General features: G+C 48.2%; 1 protein-coding gene across 3 annotated transcripts in view; it reads left to right on the top strand.

Moving 5' to 3' along the window:
• Positions 1 to 20266, top strand: part of LOC147890794 (FMN-linked oxidoreductases superfamily protein) — a 71622-nt gene that overhangs the window by 41435 nt on the left and 9921 nt on the right. For 2 of the 3 annotated variants that reach the window (XM_087389456.1, XM_087389459.1), the window contains 2 exons: positions 4760 to 5278; positions 5396 to 5668. In XM_087389456.1, the coding sequence (XP_087245582.1) occupies positions 4760 to 5278; positions 5396 to 5668 (792 nt within the window). The remainder of the gene's footprint in view (positions 1 to 4759; positions 5279 to 5395; positions 5669 to 20266) is intronic. The other variant, XM_087389457.1, reaches the window with a different exon arrangement.

Genomic DNA, 20266 nt, shown 5'->3' on the forward strand with positions numbered 1-20266 from the left:
CAGATGTCTGTACGTATCCCTCCAAACACGAAGGGATCGGGCTGGCCCCCTCATCCAGCCGTCCCACCTAATATGTGATCTCTCCCCCAACTGAAGGCCCTCGGCATCTCTGACCTGACTGTTCCAGATAAGCGGCTGGCGATCGATCTCCTCCTGACAGCTGGGAGGGGACTGAATGAGACTGAGGCGGAGCCGCCTCCAAACCATGAGGAGGCTACGAACGAGTGGGGAGCGGGGCTGAGTGAGCGGGGCGGAGGTGAAGATCCACCTGAGGGACGGTAGCCACTCTCCACCTCGGCGCGGGACACAAGAGCCGACTCCCTGCTGAAGTAACATCTTCCACGTCTGCCCCCCTGGGGTCAAACCGCGAATGACAAGCTTACCTAACAAGGCCTGACTCTGAAGCTCTGGATCAATGACCCCCAGGCCACCCTCAGCCTGCGGAAGAATGACTGTCTGCCAAGCAACCCTGGCTCTGGTATCTCTATGACCATCCTTCCCAGACCAAAGGAAGTTCCGAATCAACCTCCTGAGCTGTGCCGCGCTGGATCTCGAGAAGCACCAGCAGGAAGCCACATACCAAGCCGTGGCTAGGAGGACCTGGTTAACTACCAAGGCACGACCTGCAAGAGAGAGCTTAGCAGTGCTCCAGAAAGCCAGCTTCCGTCGGATGGAGTCTAGCACCGGGAGAAACTGCTGAGCTGGCGTGATGTCTAGGCCAACCTGGAAGCCAAGGTATCTAGCTGTCTGTCCATGTGGAATCCATCTGAAACCCAGAAATCGCCCCCACTGAGAACACGCCCCAGGGTCTGTGAGAAAACCGACGGATTTGTTCCAGTTGATTTTCGCACCAGCGGCCGAGCAGAAAACCTCCAGGGCCATCCGCACCCTCTCTAGCATCCTCTCATCGTCCTGGACATAAAGGGCTGTATCATCTGCGTACTCCGAGTCCAAAAGCTCCGTGTCCTCCCGGAGTGGAAGGCGAACACCCCTGAGCCCTGTGGACCTCGCCCGAAGGTAGTAAGTCATGGCCTCGGCGAAGAAGAGAAACAGGTAAGGAGCCAGGGGGCAGCCCTGACGTACTGATCTCTCCAAGCTAAAGCGCTCACCCATCCTGCCTCCAATGATGACTCTGCTAGACGCTGTCCTGTACAAAGCTGAGATACCCTGAATCCAACCTGCCGGGAAACCTAGCCGCTCCAGAGTCCCCTCGAAAAAGGACCAGTCCACGCGATCGTAGGCCTTCTCGAAGTCGAGAAGTAGAATGGCAAGGTGTGATCCGCTGTGCTGAGCCCACTCCGCCGCCTCTGAAAAGGTGAAGACATTATCCAGGATACTGCGATCCTGGACAAAGCCTGTCTGAGTGTCATGGACGAGGTCTGGGAGTAGAGGCCGAACTCTGGCACTGATCATCTTGGCGAGGATTTTGTAGGCAGAGGTAAGGAGAGTGATCGGACGCCACTGGCGAATCTCTTGTCTATCTCCTCCCTTCAGGATGAGGCAAATCAGTCCCGAGGAAAGGCTCTCTGGCATCTGACCGCTGCTGAAAATCCCCTGCAGAGCTGCCAGGAGGGGCTGATGGATCTGGTCCCAGAAGGAGGTGAAGAATGCTCGGGATAGCCCATCCTCACCTGGGCACTTCTGTCCGTCGATAGCCATCAAGGCCTCCAACATCTCATCCGAGGTGAACGGCGCCAACAATGTCGCCTGCATGCTAGGCTGGACCAGGGATGGAATGTGCCTCCACACCTCCTCACGGGCACGACTAGCACGAGGGACAAGCGGCTCCTGCTGGAAGAGGGTCCTGTAGAAGTTAGTGGCCAACCCCAGGACCTCCCCCGGATCCGTAACGATGTGACCATCCGCTGTCCTAAGACTCCGAAGCTGATCACCAGCAGCTCTCTGGCCATGCGTTCTGAAGAACTCCCTGCACATCCGGTCACCCTTCCGGGCCCAGAAGGAGAGAGAGGCGTGATAGGAAAACTCGGAGCGACGCTGGAGTGTCTCCTCCAGGAGGGCTCTGGCTCGAAGGGCCTGGATCCGAAGCTCCTCCGAACCCGGGGAAGCCTGCTGGAGTCGCTGAATGGAGGCGAGGTCCCTCCGAAGAGCTCTCTCTCTGCCCCACCAATCCTGTCGAACCTGTAAGGCTGCGAGCTGGCAGATCTGGCTGGACTCCTGCAGAGCCTGCGCGACCGAGTCTACCAGATCCACGCCCTCCCCCCAGTCTCTGTCCCAAAGACTGCAAATGCTGCTGCGCACGTCCACCCTCGAGAAGATGGAGTCGGGAATCCTGCATGATCGGGGGGGGAGGGTCTGGGCTGCCGAATCTAATGATAGGAGCACAGGCGCATGGTCGGAGAGTGTCGTCCCTGGAACTATACCCGCCTGGCCGCCTCTGCTGATGGCCCAATCACTGACATAAAATCTATCAAGCCTCTCCAGGAGTCTGCCTCCTTCCTTGCGGAAGCCCCAAGAGAAGTCCAGGCTCCCGTGCCAAAGCCGGAAGGACGGGTCTCTCCAACTGTCCCTCCCTCCTGTCGCGAAGATGAAAGAGTCCCAAGCTGACTGCTCTGCCTGAGCCATACCTGTGAACTCCGGACCTCTGCCCTGCTGGTCCTCCAAGGTCTCCAGGTTGTTGAAGTCTCCTCCAACAATCCAGGAATCCATGTCTGGAAGAATCCCTGTAAGTGTCCTCCAGAAGGTGGCTCTGCATCGGAGGTCTGTGGGACTATCATTGATAGATTCAGCAAGCAAGCTCATTTCATTCCGGTTCGCAAAACCATAAAGGCAGATCATATGGCTAAGCTTTTCATGGCACAAATTTTTAAACATCATGGTATGCCTAAGTCCATTGTTAGTGATTGAGATCCCAGAATGACGAGTCTATTCTGGAGAGCTTTATTTGATAACATGGGGACGAATCTGAATTTTTCTTCTTCTTTCCATCCCCAGACAGATGGTCAAAGTGAAGTAGCAAATTCTACAATTTTGGATATGCTGAAATGCTACGTGGGTGACCAAAGTTCAGACTGGGAAAAGTATCTACCGTTAGTAGAGTTTGCTTACAATAATACAGTACATAGCTCTACAGGGAAAGCCCCTTTTGAGGTCATATATGGGAAGATGATTTTGCCACCTATATTGAGGACCAAAGATGAAATATTTGCAGCTGATCAGTTTGTGAGAGACCTCCAGACAGCTTACAGCCAAGTTCGGACAGCAATTGAAAGGTCTCAAGAGAAACATAAAAGAGCTGCAGATAAGCATAGGAGACAGTTAGATCTCAAGGAAGGGGATTGGGTACTTTTGAGGTTTGAAAAAGCTAGGCTCCGCAAGTTTAAAGGCAAACAGAAAGTGTATGCAAAGTTATCTCCCAGATACTATGGCCCTTTCAGGGTTACGGAAAGAATAAATGAGGTTGCATACAGATTAGCATTGCTAGAGCATTGGAGGATTCACAATGCATTCCATGTGAGTCTTCTAAAGAAATTCCAGGGACCAGAGCCTACAGAACCAGTATCAGAGGATCCACCAGAAGTGGATGAGCTGGAGGAAGTCCTTCAGCCAGAGCAAATTGTGTACCATACTGTACGTAAAGGCCCTCAGGGTAAGGAGTTTTACAGGTATCTTGTAAAATTCAAGAATTATACGGCATTAGATGCCAAGTGGATGGACGAAGACATGTTATCCGATCATCCACAGCTTTTGGATGTTTACAAGGAAGCTTTTCAGTTGAGGTCAACTGAATAGAAGCCGAGGGGATGTCAAGTCAAAGTACAGTTGACCATTTATTTGATCATAATTAAAGAGTTTTATATGTGTTAATTATGGTCAAAGAGTTATTTTAATGGTCAAAGGATTGACTAGAGTCAAAGATACTTGACTCTAGTCAAGTAAACCTGACTGCAGTTAACCAGAGAACCACAGAGCTGACTACGGTCAGAGAGTGTATACTTCGGTCAACAAGACTTGGCATGCGCCAAGAGGGTTAACCCCGGTTAACCAAGATGTGCCAGCTTCGGTTGGAGAGACTTGGCTATAATTAAGGTGCCTCGACCCTTGGTCAAAGCTCCTTAATTATAATCAAGAGTGTTGACTCCGGTCAACCAGAGAATAAATATATATATTTTTTATATATTTGTTTAGATGTGCACATGTGTTCAGTGGGGACGCCCACTGTGACTAGAATTAGTCCATAGTGTGTTATTTGCATGCAAAGCGCTAACAGTTAATGGGTGCCATGGTGGTGCGCTTTAATTAATTGTTGCAGGTACTAGGAAGAATTATTTTTTCCTAAGCGCTACGGGAGCCTGACAAGCATCTAGGAGGCGGTTCGTGTGACCGAGTGCTTTGAAGACTCCAGAATGGCCCTTAGTGGCATGTAATAGGACTTAGTCTAGATTTTAGACAAGTGGCATGTTGCCAATTTAAAATGAGCTTGAAGCTCTTGTAATAAAAGGGATTTTTCACGTTTTGAAAGGAGAGGTTACCAGACAGCTCTACGCTGAACTTTTGTAACAGATTCTCTCTCATGAATAAAAACCTTCGGGGGGGTCCAGCCCGACGTTTTGTCCTGGGCCCTAGTGCATCTACAGAGAGAGGGAATGAGGGAGAGCTTATGAAAGTATAATTACTGTCTTTTATGAGCTGTAATTGCTGTCTTTTATGAGCGAGTCGGTTTTATTGTGTGTGTGTGTGAGAGAGAGAGAGAGAGAGAGAGAGAGAGAGTTTGATGATGTTTGTTTACATGATTGTACAGGGAAAAGCGAAGCATAAGACACCGAATACATCATCGGCAGGAGTAATACAAGTCAAGACAGAAGGTAATGCTGTTGATCAATCATTAAGTATAAAGAACGATGGATTTGTTGCAGTACAGGATAAGAACGTACCGTCAGTAGGCATGGAGCCTTCGGACAGGAATTTTGCCGCTGTCAACAGACTACCAGCTGAGGTGGATGGGGAAGAAGAGGTTCTTGAACGGTCAAAGAGGGCGAAAATTGACTTTGCAGACAAGATGTTGCTGTCTAGTGTGGCCACATTAGAGTCATCTACAAGTGACATCAATCATGATGCATTAAGGGAGGACATCCCAGTTTCTGTAGACGATAAAGAGTACAGGCTTACAAGACGAGAGAAAAAACTTGTAGATTTCGAAGGAAAGCTTTATGTGGCTCCATTGACCACAGTTGGAAATTTACCATTTCGCAGAGTGTGTAAGCAGCTAGGAGCTGATATTACGTGTGGTGAAATGGCCATGTGCACGAATCTGTTACAGGTAAAGTGGAACAATTTTGTGTAGAGTGCTTTATTCCAGTACACATATAACCTTTTCTTTTGGGGGGAGATTCCTAGGAAAACCTATCCAATCACTTCTTTTGTTGCGTGATTTTAGGGCCAAGCTTCAGAATGGGCTCTATTGAGGCGACATTTTGATGAAGATGTGTTTGGAGTTCAGATCTGTGGGTCCCACCCAGATACTGTAGCACGTACTGCAGAAATGATTGAACAAGAATGCAAAGTTAATTTCATAGACATAAATGTTGGTTGTCCAATTGACATCGTTGTCAATAAGGGGGCTGGATCCTGCCTTCTCACAAAGCCAGGAAGACTCCAACAAATTGTCAAGGCTGCCTCTGCTTCCATTGACAGTCCTCTCACGTTTAAGGTAATTTTCGGTGTATAAGCCTATTGGGAACACACCAAGAATAGAAGACTGGTTGCAATAATAAGAACATAAGCATAGCTTTGCTTATTAAGTTATTTAAAATGTATATTTTTCTCATTTACTCATAATTTTGTTTAACGTCGCTTACAAACTCCCTTCTTTCCTTTGTTCTTTTGCTTTTTTTATAAAATTTTTAATCTGTAGATTGGATATATTCTAGTCTTATGAAGGTATATATAGGCCTGCTGGAGTCCTCTAATTAACATGTTTAGTACTGTCATGTTTAGTGCTAGCCTTCATCATGAATGAGTCTGCGCTTTCACCTCCGGAGTGCCGACAGAAACTCAGTACGAAGACTTTGTATAAATGAATGCTCAAGTATGTGTGGGTGTGTGGATTTGTATGTTAAACACTAACTTCTAACTACAGACAAATCACGGGAGAAGCACCACTCTTGTTCCACCCAGCCAGCCTTGCTGAAACGTGAGAGCCAACAGAGAATTCAAAATCCAAACGTACGTGAGAGCTCATTCTCTTCTCTCTCTAGCTTCAACAAGCCCCATCTCCCTAGATGGATCTAGATGCCACATGTCATCATCATAGGGCCTTACTAATGCAACATTTCACCCCTCTCTTGGGATGTTTTAGTTTCCTTTGCCCCTAGGCACATTTCTTGCATTAGACCCTTAGCCTTAGATCCACCTAGCCTGGTGCTATCAACCCTCACCTAGGACCTTGACATTAATCCCCTCCCGATCATTTACATGAAGCGCAAAAAATAATTACAAACATAGATCCTTTAAGGGAAATGTCGACTGATTCTTCTGAGATCATGCTACCTCGGCTAGAGCGTAACATTCCTTCCCTCTTCAGACATCAGGGTCCTCGATGATAAAGTCAGGGAACACTCTCCGCAACTGATACACGGATGCCCAGTTAGCTTCGGATAGAGGCTGACCATGCCATGCAACCAACACCGTGGGTATCTTCCGATTTCGTATTTGCATTGTTCCTCGGTCCAGGATTCTTGTTGGTTTGCGTCTCGCATTATCCTCTATCTCCTAAAACAAAACCACACCTTCGATTAGTGAGTCACGTGTATGTAAAAATTTCTTTAAGCGCGAAACATGAAAAACCGGGTGCACCTTACACCCCTGTGGCAATTCTAATTTATAAGCTACCTTGCCTATTCTCTTTAGAATTAACCACGGCCCACAGTATCGAGGTGATAACTTAGCACACTCTCCTGAAGTCAACGACTTCGAGTGCAAAGGAACTCTGAGAAAAACCTTTTTTCCTTCCTTAAATACTTTTATAGACCGGTTTTCATCCGCATACACCTTGGCTTTATCCATAGCCTGGCGGATATTAGCTCTCGCAAGTGCTAGCATCTCCTGCATCTGAACCACAAAGGTCACGGCACTAGGCACTTTCTGAGGTACTCCAACTATAGTTGGATTTGTTGGTCTATAACCATAGTTCAGCTCAAACGGACTGAACCCTGTAGAGAAATGTTTTCTATCATTGTAGGCAAACTCCAACAATGGCAACCACTTGTCCCACGTATGTTGCCTCAATGACACATATCCACTTAGCATATCCTCTAAAGTTTGGTTGACTCTTTCCGTCTGACCATTCGTCTGAGGATGATCCCCACTACTCATTCCCAACTCAGTCCTTAGTGTCTCAAATACCGTTGTCCAAAAATGATCGGTAAATCTGACATCTCTGTCTGACACTATGGATCTAGGCAATCCATGCAGACGAAATATATGTGTAATGAACAAATCCGCCACTTGCGGGGCACTAACAGACTCTCTAGTCGGAATGAAGTGAGCCATCTTGGTTAGACGATCAACCACCACAAGGATAGAATCATACCCTCCTTGTGTTGTAGGCAGCCCTATAATAAAGTCCATGGAAATGCTCTCCCACTTACTTAGTGGTACTTCCAAGGGCTGTAAAAGTCCAGGTGGCTTCACCCGCTCGGCCTTACTTACCTGACGCGAGAAACACCGTGTCACATATTCATGAATATGCTTTTTCATCTTTGGCCAAAAGAAATCTCGCTTCACGAGATCATATGTCTTCTCGACTCCTGGATGTCCCGCACATGGGCTATCATGGCACTGTCGAATGACTCTGCCTGAGATCATTCTGACTAGGTACTACAACCTTGCCATTTCTTTTCAGCATACCATCCCTTATGGTATATCTTGCATATATTTGGCCTTTTCTGGATGCCAGGTCATCCTTTTCGTTTTCCACGGGTTTTAACACATGAGCTTTAGGCCATAAGCTCTGGACAAACTCGTCCACCTTTTGAGTTTCTCTAATCTCGGTCATTAGAGCACTCTCTAACATCGTGAAACTCATATTGTGCATAATGCGAGACAACGCATCAGCAACCTTATTATCTTTTCCTCTTCGGTACCGAATCGTTAAATTAAACTCCTGCATGAGCTCTGCCCACCTAGCTTGGCGGCCTCTCAAGTCAGGCTGTTTACAAAAATGTTTCAGAGTATCATGATCCACATCCACATAAAACTCTGAACCATACAAATAATGCCTCCATGTTTTCAAAGCATGGATAACAGCATACAACTCCAATTCATGTGTTGGCGAATTCCTCTGAGAGGGAGAAAGCTTCTTGCTTTCAAAGGCTACTAGCCTTCCCTCTTGAAGGAGAACTGCTCCTACCGCAATGCCACTTGCATCGGTTTCCAGGAACAACGGTTTATGGGGATCAACTATTTTTAAGACCGGTCCTGCGACCACAGCTTGTTTTATGGTGTTAAAACTTTCTTGTTGATTCTGTCCCCATATAAAAGGTACTTTATCTGAGGTCAGATCAGTCAATGGCGATACTATTTCGGAATACCCTTTGATATGCCTTATATAAAATTGGACAAATCCCAAGAATGATCGCAATGCGGTCAGACTCTGAGGGATTGGCCAAGTCAGTATCGCAGCCACTTTCTTCGGATCCATTTCTACCCCCTCTGGAGTAATTATGAATCCCAAATATTCAAGCCTAACCATACACAGTATAGTTTTCTTTTTATTTAGCATAAAGACTGGCTTTCCTTAAAGTACTGAACACTATTCTCAAGTGTTCACGATGCTCAGTAATACTTTTACTGAACACTAGAATATCGTCAATAAAATGTACTACAAACTTTCCGATATACGGACGTAGTAAATCGTTCATAAGCATGACGAATGTCGTTGGAGCATTGGTAAGTCCGAAGGGCATTACCAAAAACACATAATGACCAAACCTGCTTCTGAAAGCGGTTTTATGCACATCCTCGGCTCTAATCCGGATCTGATGGTAGCCACACTTAAGATCTATCTTGCTGAAAATCACGGCTGCATGTAATGCATCTAGCAAATCATCAATCCGAGCCATCGGATACCTGTGCTTAACAGTGATATTATTCAATGCTCTGTAATCTATACAGAGGCGAAACGTATCATCCTTTTTCTTCTTTAATATCACTGGCGAAGCAAAAGGTGAGAAACTTGGTTGAATCTGCCCCAACTTGAGGTATTCTTCTAGTTGTCTACGCACCTCCGCCTCTTCAGTAAAACTCATTCTATACGGAGGTCTATTTACGGGTTCTGCCCCCGGGATTAGTTGAATCTTATGTTGAACATTCCGCCCTGGAGGTAACCCATAAGGTAGTTCATCCCTAAAACATTCAGAGAACTCCTCTGTTATAAGATTAGCCAGCTTGGCCATCTCACCACTTTGCGTAACATCAATGCTAGCCGAAGAATCATCCACTAGCTTTACCGATGCTGTGCAAAGGAATAAAAACTCTTCTTGAGCTTTTCGGATTTCCATCACAAAAACCAACGGTCCCTGAGGTATATCTTTTTCACCTCGCAAGACATAAAGCACATCATTCATCTTGAATTGATATACGTGCTTTTTCCAATCAATGGCTGGATTCTTCCTAGAATGCCACGCCATACCCAGGGCTATATCTGCATGAGCAAGCTTGGTCATTTCAAAATCAAGCTTCTCAGCATAGTCCTGAATACGAAGCTCCAACTGGGTAACCCTTTGGTCCCATACTTTAGTTGAACTTCCATCGGCCATCCTAACTGTATACGCATAGTCAGATGGACTTGTCTTAATTTCAGCATCTTCACGAGCTTGGAGTTAATCACATTGTGAGTTGACGTTGAGTCAAACAACACAATGACATCATGATTGGCCACTTGTCCTTTCATTTTAATTAACTCCGTATCATTAAAGGCTGTATACCCCGTTGTTGCGGGCTTAGATAGGATGTTATCAGGTGCACTCGTTACTAGCTTAGCAACAGGCACAGATAACAAACAAGGTACTGATCTCTGAGAAGATCCCGCTAGCTGAATCTGCATCTCTTCCGCTCTGGGACTTCCCTCCATTTCCACGTCGCATTCTGAGACTACCATCTCAGCCATCCGACGATCTTTATTCCGTGGACAATCCTTCCACTGATGAGGCTGAAGGCATCCAAAACACAAGCCTTCTCTCCTTGCCTTTTCTCTTTGTTCTGGGTTTAAGGGAGACTTACACCAAGCCCGGGCTGCCATTGGTGTTACTTTCCTCTTTACCCCAATGGTGGTACTTGATTTAGGAGTTTCAGCTGGTTTCGCCTGTTTGGCTTGACCACTCGGCTGAGAACCACTTCCTTTACTAATCCATTTTTTCTTAAACCCCGATTTCTTCGGATATCCATAATGGGTTCCGACCTGTGCAAACCCACTTGGCCTACTGCCCTTGGCATCTTCATAGTTCAGGGCTATGGCTATTGCATCATCTAACGTGTTCGCGTACTTAGTCCGAACTTCCATTTTATCCGATCATTCAATCCAAATATGAAATCTTTCACTTGGATTGATTGAGGTAAGGGTTCATTGACCTTCATTACGCTCTCTCGAAACTTATCAGTGTATTCTGCCACTGACAGATTTCTTTGACGAAGGTTCCTATATTGATCCCAAGCTCGGGATGCTTCGTCCGGAGGTAAGAAGTGTTTCCTGAATTCTCTTTTAAACCCCTCCCAGGTAGTGGATGCTATATCATCTTTTTGTTGCTTAATCCACCACCGATCCGCTGCCTCACTAAACATGTGGGTGGCCTCGCGGATCTTCTTGATATCATTCCTGATTTCACAAATGGCGAACGCCTCGTCCCATTTGTGTAACCAGGTCTCAATGACATCAGAACCACGGTCGTTCATCCGACCAGAATACTTTTCCGGCCTGTAATTGGCAATATTTGGTACTTTAGCCTTCCTAGGCTCGACCGTATGGACACTAGACTCCGGTTCCATTGGAGCCTTTCCTTTCTCCTCTCGAGAAGGTCTGTCAGACATACTGTGTATCACTCTTCTAAGTTCAGACTGCCCTGCATTGGTCTGTAACTGTTGCGCTAATAGTTGTTGCAAGGCATCCTCAAGCAATGCAATCCTACTAGATAAGGTGTGAGCTCTTGGGCGCGACACCTACTGGGTCGGCCGGACTCCTGACTCACCAGGGTCCCTCCTAGAAGCCCCTTCTTCTGCTTCCATTTAGTTCAATGGGTGTTTTGTTTTGTGGGTTTAAAAAAAAAAAAAAAACACCGCTAGAACACTGTATTTACAAACTGACACAATTCAGTGTACTGACACTCTGACACAATTCCCTATACTAGGGAATACCTGCTATCCCACATGCACACTGACCAGGCATTTGACACATGCATAACCCAAATAGCGCTTTTCCCTATACTAGGGAAATTCATGCAAACTAACTCTGACTGAAGCACACATGCATAGTCTCAAGCATAATCTGTCCCTGCTACAGCATCAAACCTTCATGCAGACTTATGACTTACGAGATCCTGTTCATGTAAGCGGAGCATCAACGAAACTAATCAGGGAAAAAAACACAGAGTTGGCGGAAGCTCCCTGGTTGATCACTCTGTTGGGATATCTTAAGGTGTATGCCTCAGGCACACCTTGGTTTCTATGTGTGAGTGCTAGAGGCACAGTTAGGTGCCCATAAGCACAGTTAGGTGGTGGTAAGCCACATAGGATGATTGAGAGAATCTAGGAGCAGATTGAGGAGATGATTGTGGAGCTCTGAAGTCATCAGTGATGTCAGTGAGCATGTAAGAGGTGCTTACATAAGGACCTCACTCTTCTTCATTCTATATGCAAGTATTCTGAGTTTGTGTTTACTCTATTCTTTCCTTTCAGTTTACCAACATGGTATCAGAGCCATTTGATCCCCCTTGATCCCATTTCTGACATCATCATCTTCTTCTTCACCATCTCTTCCTCTTCTTCCCAAATCTTGCTTAAGCCTGTTCTCCTCCGTTTATCTGCCATTCTCCACGCCCTTCCTGCTGGAGATATATCTCGAAGGGGCGAACCCTTGGCTGCAAGGAATTAACGTATCATCGCCTCTGCTCGATGACATTGCACGAAAATCGGCGACTCTCTTTCCTGTGTTTTCTCTGAGACTGCTCCATGCTTCTCTAATTCCTTTCAGAGGGAGCTTCTCCATACCTTGAGCTATCCTGTGCTGAAATCTGAGCAGCAATGGCTGCATATTCAAGCTGAAAACAGAGAAAAACCAGTCGAAAATGAAGAGGCAAGCTATGGCGCTCTGACGCGGATTTGCGCCCCTTCTCCTTAGTGGATCTTCTGTGGTATATGAGCTTTCTTTTGCCTCAGAAACCCCCTTTTTCTTTGCTTTGGAGAGTGAGAAACAAGCCCTCCAAGTTCAGTCCTTTGTTTTTGACAGTTTTGACAAAGTTTTGAAAGTGATGCTACATAAGATGCTACTTTAGCATTTCTGAGTTTTTGAAGTTTTGAATAGCATTAGTACAATTGTGGCTTCAGCTTTGTTTTGAGTTGCTATACCTGGTTTTGATTGGAAAGCTTTCATTTAGCCACCTCTGTGAAGCATGTAAGAAAAAGCATCATTGATTGAAATAAGTCTTTGCTACATTAAATGCTTATATTTTGAAGCCTTTCAGTCGTTATTCTAGCCTTGTAAGAGAGAAGACACTGCCCAATACCTGGGTTAGACCCTCTCATGGCTACCATATTGAATATAGATAAGTTCAATGGTAAGGGCTTCCACACATGGCAGATGAAGGTGAAATTTGCATTGATGAGGGAAAACCTCTGGGGACTTGTCAAACCAGCTTCAACTTCTTCTTCAACAGCCTCCAATGCTGGAGAATCCTCAGCTCCGACATGCCTGGCAAGGGATCCCGCTAGAGAGGAGAAAGCATATGGTATCATTGCTCTTGCTTTAGGAGATGATTATATTCATCACATCTCTGACTTAGAGTCTCCTTCAGAAGCTTGGTAGAAGCTTGACATGATTTTTTGTGCTAGCTCTCTCATCTCAAAATTATCACTTAAAATTTCTTTCTTTGAATTGAAGATGGTTAGTGGCACTCCTTTGGCTGCCCATGTCAATTACATGCGGAGTCTCCTATCAACTCTCCTATCACTACAGATGATGCTATGGCAGTGTTGCTTAAGAGTATGCCTGAAGATTATGATCATATTGTTACCACTTTGAAAAATCTTCCTAATCCTAATCTTGAAGGTATTATCTCTGCTCTCCAAGAAGAAGAAAGGCACATGGAGCTCAGGAAAGGCAATGACACAGCTTATGCCATAAAAATCCAGAAGGACAAGTTTTCACCTTGCAATCATTGTGGGAAGACTAATCACCTCTCAAAAGACTGCTTCAAAATCAATCCATGCAAACACTGTGGCAAAAACAATCATCATGAGAAGTTTTGTAGAGCAAAAAAGGAAGCAACTTCAAAGTCAGAAAATGCCAATCTACTTTCAGTTGATGTGCCTCCACAAGATGACCATCCTTTGAAGATTATGCTTTTTAAATCATCTCTATGTATGCTCCAGATCTCTCTTTTTATGTTGAGTCAAGGTACTCAGCCTGGATAGTCCTCCAAAATGAATGAAATAAACTATTGTGTTTTGTGTGTTTTGTAAACACCTCTGGTCACCTTATGATGTAGGCCATGTGTATATGTTTTTTGCTCCATGGTACCTCCTGCAGACATTGTGTGCATGTACATGCAGGGGAGATAACCATTGGAAGGTCTTTTGTATTCCTTTTGTTTACCTTACACCCATGGGAACCCTTGCTAGCTTGAGATCCTAGCCATTGATAGATCCATGACCACCATGAGATGGCATGAGACACCTTGTGCTAGCTGTATCCTTGACATAGCCTGAGGCATTCCCTTGAGGGGGGGTTTGTTGGGATATCTCAAGGTGTATGCCTCAGGCACACCTTGGTTTCTATGTGTGAGTGCTAGAGGCACAGTTAGGTGCCCATAAGCACAGTTAGGTAGTGGTAAGCCACATAGGATGATTGAGAGAATCTAGGAGCAGATTGAGGAGAGGATTGTGGAGCTCTGAAGTCATCAGTGATGTCAGTGAGCATGTAAGAGGTGCCTACATAAGGACCTCACTCTTCTTCATTCTATATGCAAGTATTCTGAGTTTGTGTTCACTCTATTCTTTCCTTTCAGTTTACCAACACGCTCCTGCCAAGTGAACCAGACTTTCTCTATTTTCGAGCAGCGCTCCACCATGCATCACGCCAGGCTGCACCTTGGAGATACCAGTAATCACATGTCGCGTTGCAGGCCTCCCCGTTCACGAGCCACTTGCGTGCGTCAATCTACCAAATGAATCGGTCCTTTCTCTGTGGTTCGTCAGGTCAGCCCGTTGCGTGGAGGTCACGAGCCCACGAGCTGTTTGCGTGGCCTTGGACGAACCAGATAGGTGGTTCGTCAACCTATCGTCTATCTTCACCATCACCCCCCCAGATCCCGTGCGTCGCCCAATCACGTATCACTTTGAAAGTCTCCCGCAATACAAGCCTTCATTCCGTCGTAGACCACGGGCAGCAACACCTATCTACGTCAACCTGCCTTACGGAATCCCTCGCTCCAGCAACGGCTCAGAAATAGCCACTCCCAAATTCGTCGATTGCGCATCGTCCGATTCACATATCGCGTTCACGAACCACTGCCCGTGCGTCAGTCACTTCACTGATTCCATCCTTGCGGGACCCGGCTTGGTACATTGCTTCTTGTTGATGCTTTCATAGACGCTGCATGGGACAACTCAGGCACAAGGTGTGCAATTTCCTTTGGGCTGGCTCAGACGACATGAGGAACATCAGGGCCAGGGTTTCTTGGCATAGAATCATTATGCTGTAGGCTAGAGGCGGCTTGAGCATCATCGATCCGGAGATGCACAGCAGAGCCCTTTTGGGCAAGCTAGTGGTTTGCGGCCTTACTCCAAGTATAGAGTCCTAGAAGCTCCTCCTATAGAGGGGACTTCTCAAGAATACCCCACTCACAGGTGGTTAGTGGCAACAGTCCCATTGGTAGCTCTTTTCGGAGGCCCCTCTCATAGGGAGGGGATCCCCACTAATGCGGAGCCTTTTTCGGGTCTGGCAGAGGCTGGTAGGAGGACTCATATGAGCGGCAGAGGCTGGTAGGAGGACTCATATGAGCCAAAGAGAGGAGTTTGAGCGAGCCCCTCATTTGGCACCCAGAGGTCCGGGATCAGGATGGTTGTATGCTTGGACTGCAGACACACATAGGTTGGGCTGTGGACCAACCAGCTCTTTTGGGGCTTAGAGCCGGCTCCCATCTGACCTTGAGGCATGTGTGAGGGCTCTCTCCCACTTGCGAGGAGCAGGGCACCGGATGAGGGAGATAGATGCAACCATACGAAAGGTATGGAGGGAAGCTTTGCAGACTTGGCTAAACAGCAGATGGTTGGGATAGTTTTCTCGGACGAGTGTACCTCTGCGGGTCATGACCTTGCACGGATGTGGTCGAGCCAGTTTCTTTAGAGTGGGGATGGGGGGCTCCAGCCATTGGTAGAGGGAGACCTAGAGATGGATGGGAGCTAGACTTACTACATTGGCAAGTGATCAGGATAGTGGGCCATCTAGGCAAGTCATGGTTTATTGACCCTCCTAGCATTCGGGATTTGGAGGTCCCCCCATGGTAGTTGTTGCTTTGGGAGGGATGCCCCCTTCGGGAGATTCAATGGGACCCAAGAGTGTGGTTCTAGCCGTCTAGGGTAGGTCACACGGAGAGGGTGGACTAGTTGGCTACAAGAGCTTTGGTTGAGCTCCAATATAGAAGCTTCCATTGCGAGGCAAAATCTGCTGCTCCACTATGATGTCGATCCCCATCTGACAACCCAAATATCTCGTTGTTTGCCCCCATGGAAAACCAAAGGCTACTCCCCAGTCTCAAACCTCCTGGACCTCCTCCATCCCTGTGAAGAAGCCGATCGACTTGGTTCAGTTGATCTGAGCCTCGGAGGCCTCACAATAGATGGCCAAATCTCCTCTGACTGCCTCTAGGCTCGATGTTGATCCCTCCACATACAACGCCGTGTCATTTGCAAACTCTGAGTCCAATAGCTCCTCTTGTTGGATCGAAAGTCTCATCCCTATCAATCTCGCAGACTGGGATTGTAGGAAATAGCCAAGTGCCTCGTCTACAAAGAGGAAGAGGAAGGGGGCACCCCTGGCGTACCGAACGGGATAGAGAAAAAGCCTCGTCAGTGTGGTCGCCAATGAGCATCTAGCTAGAGCTCCCTTTTGAAGGTGATTAAATCCCTCGGATCCAATGGTCTGTGAAGTCCAACCGGCACATATTGCCCTATGAAAGGACCACTCCACCCTATCATAATTCTTCTCAAAATGCAAGAGAAGGATGGCTAGGGGTTGTGATTCCTCCCTGCCCAATTTATGGCCTCCTAGAAGGTGAAAATGTTGTCCAGGATGTTGCGTTCCTGGAAAAACCTGTCTATGTATTGTGGATGATGTCAGAGAGATGAGGACGCAACTGCAAGCTCAAGACCTTGGCTAAGATCTTGTATGCGATGGTATCAAGAAGTCCATTGGCGAATATCGGACTTGTCTCCTCCCTTCAGGATCAAACAAATCCAACCTTGGCTCAGAGAATGAGGGAGTGAGCCAGGGTCGAAGATCTCCTGACAAGCGTACCTCAATGCGGTGACTATTACCTCCCAAAAACTCCAAAAGAGGACGAGAGTCAGACCATTCTCCCCAAGGCACTTTTGGGGAGGGAAGGCCTTGAGGGCCTCCCACACCTACTCGTCCGTGAATGGTGTCTCTAGTTGTCTGCTCATGCTCATCGGGACCATTGATGAAACTTGGTCGCAGACTCCCTCCTTGTCTAAGAGGACCAAGGGGGTCTCCATATGTGACTGGAACAGATGTCGGTGGAAGTCCATGGTCATCTCAAGGATCTCCTGTGGGTCTGAGTGTCCCCGTCCATGCTCGTCCCGCAGTCTCGAGGAAGCCCTGCGGTCTGAAAAAACCGCCTGGTCATCCTATCCCCTTGTTGGACCCAGTTGGCGTGAGAGAAAGGGTACGAGAACTGTGCTCGTCAGACCTCCATGGCTTGGAGCTCTAGCCTTGCACTCTTGTACCGATCGCAAAGCCAGTGAGAGCCTAAATCTTGCTCTCTGAGTGTCTCGATGGAAGCTAGTCTCCCGCTCCTGAAGAGCTTGTCTCCATCTGAGGGCATGTGACTGTAGCTTTGTGCTGCCCCTCTGAATCCCATCAGCCACCCAGGCGGCCCATCGTTCACTTGGCCCTCCTTCTGGCTGCTGCCAGATCTCTGCAATTGTCTACTGTACCTCTTCATCTTGGAGTAGCTCATTTGGGATGTGAACCCCCTTTTGGGGGAGACCTCTTCGAGGATGATCAAGGTATAGCACCGTAGGGGAGTGATCCGATAAGGTGGTGCCTGCTAGAATACTAGTAGAGCCCCCTCTATGTAGCGCTAGGTCCCCAACATAGAATCAGTCCAGGCGTTCCAACAGCCCATCGTGTCTCCTCTGTCCGAAGGAAAAGAGTAGGTTGCATGGGATCCTAGTGAACTCGCCTCCCTCGACGGGCCCCTATCTCTGACCGCAAAGATGAACTGCTCCCAGGTGATCCTCTCTACTGCAGGCATCTTTGCATAAGAAGCACCTCATTGTTTATCCTTCTTGAACTCTAGATTCTTGAAGTCGCCCCCAACAATCCAAGAGTCTTCTACATCCGGGAGGCACTCCGTCAAGCATCTCCGAAAGGCTAGGCGTGCATAGACATTCATGATTCCAATCTTCGACTCGCCCATGTGGAGGCCCATCCAAACTGCACGACCTGGGATAGTTTCCCCCTGATCATACACCTCGAGTGCCACTGCGTGGGACATCGAAATGCAAACTACTCTGCTACTTCCTACTTACGCGGAAGCAAGTGATGATGACGATTGATATCTATTGCTGAAAACATATGCTCTTGAACTACAAGGAAATCCACTGCTCATCATACCACTCTCCTCTACAACTCCTGCCGGAGTCACAAGTACTGCGGTTGGCTCACGCGATCATGGAGTCCGTGCACATTCCAACTAACCATGGTCCAGCTCATGGGGAAGATGACATAGTGAACAAGGCTCGTCTGTGTGTGGGAGCTTGCACCACTGTTTTAGACTTCTGTGATTTCCGGGGGGGGGGGGAGGGGAGTCGTCCATTAACATGCGTTTGCGCACCATTTGCATGTTCCAGTAGGTCAGATGCGTGATCTCCACCTCTAGGGGCAGACGGGTCATTGCTACCGCCAAGCCCTCTCTCGGCGGCAATATGGAAAAGACTAGCTGATAAGTGGCATAGGGTCCATCCACTGCTCCATCATGTGATACATTTGCTCACTCATCATGCAGTCGAAAAGAGGCGTGGGTCCACTGCTCCTCTTCCGTGGATGCGAAGTGAAGTCCCCGAAACAGACGGAGTGAAGTCCTCGAAATGGGCGGGTACGGGAGCCAACCACGCCAATAGAGCCTCCTTAAGGGGATGTAGATGGTCATCTCCAGGGATAGAAGGTACACATTGGGGACCTCAAGATTGTTCCACAGTCCGAGTCTCCAGAACTTCCTTGCCAAAGGCTATCCAGGGCGCGATCTCGGATCCCGTGGGTGAAAGAAGCGGCCACTTGTTCCGGACGTGGTTGAAGAGGCTTTGTTCTGGGAGGATCCGATCTGCTGCTGGGGGGTTTTCCTACCTGAGGGTGCAAGGTGGGGACAGAGGCCCATGCTTTACCCCCGCCCAAGGGCTGAGGGGCCACATCCTACCTAGAGGAGTGGGGGGCGGAGGACACGGAGGGGGAAGGGGCTGCTGCGGCAAAAAGGGGAGCAAGAGGGGGTGGGGCGGAGGTGAGGGAGGGGCAGGTGGTGATGGATGCTACATCGGGAGGTGGGGGCAGAGGGGACGGAGGATGCGAAGGAAGGGAGGGGTGGGCGGAGGAGGGTGAACAGGCGGGGGAGGACGATGCGAAACCTACTGCAACTCCAATGCCTCTTTGCTGCACCGGCGGCTGTGGTCTCGGGGCCTCTACCTGGGGCGGTTGGGGCTTGGTAGATGGGGCAGCTAACCCAAAACCTCGAAGGATCTCGCCTCGTGTTGTTGAACTTGTGTACCTTGGGCCACAGTCCCATGAGGGTCCTCCGGATGGTCGAAGAAAGTCTCGTCCTCTGGGGTCTGAGGGGGCTCTCCCTCTCCCTAGGTGCACATCCTATGCTGGGGAAGCAACCTCGCTCTCTGCCTTGCAACTTCTCCTTCGCCTTTGCCTTTCTTCTGCGATTCTGTTCACCTTGCTTTTTTTGCTTTTTCTTACGCCAAGATAATGCAAAGAACCACCTGCTGCTACGGAGAGGAAGAAGAAGAGAAAAAAGGGAAATAAGCGTCCACCGCTCTGGAGAACCAAGGAACGCTTGCTAAGGCTTCTTCGAGCATTGGAAGATCCTGTGGACAAGCTTCTGAGTCACGAAGAAACTGTTTGGGAGGGAGTGAGCAACCCGAGATTGGGGTCATGATCCCTCTACAAGGGAAGGTAGCTTGGAAGAGGATGCTTCTGCCTGAGAGGCCTTCCACCAGCTCGGGCTCGTGAAGGTGGGGCTCAAGCCCAAGGGACTGGGTGCCCTTGGCACCCAGCCAGCCACAACAGCCGTGCTGCTAGGTGCGCCGTCGGCGCAGCCTAGCTGACGCGCGCTGCGCAAGCAGCCCCCTAGGGGTGCACAGCCACGAGCTGCGCAAGCAGCCTCAGAGGGCACGCAAACAGCCACGGCGGGGGGGAGTGGGATGGGGAGGCGCCATTGAGGCCGCACGAGCAGCCATGGGGGTAGCAAGAAGGGAGGGAGGAAGAAGAGGCGGGGAGGAGGCGTGAAGGAAGTGGAAGGGGTTTAGGGGGGAGAGGCGGAGGGCTGGAGGGGAGGGCAAGGCGTGAAGGAGGAGGTGAAGAAGGGGCAGCAGGGGGAGGAGGGAGCTAGAAGCTCGGCAGTCCATGGCTGTCCCTTCCAGGATAGATCTGCCTTAAAGGTTGGATCTCCATAAAATATAAGGACCCATGGACCAAATTGACAAGTCAAGTAAATTTTGAATTTTCAGTTTAAGCTCAAACATCGTACTTAGATCTTCTTCCTTCTCAATATCTACAATTTTTTATGGGACTTGAGTT

The sequence above is a fragment of the Dipteris shenzhenensis genome, chromosome 18 (assembly GCF_047967505.1).
Source record: "Dipteris shenzhenensis isolate YYH24624 ecotype China chromosome 18, Dip_SZ_1.0, whole genome shotgun sequence".
Taxonomy (NCBI): domain Eukaryota; kingdom Viridiplantae; phylum Streptophyta; class Polypodiopsida; order Gleicheniales; family Dipteridaceae; genus Dipteris; species Dipteris shenzhenensis.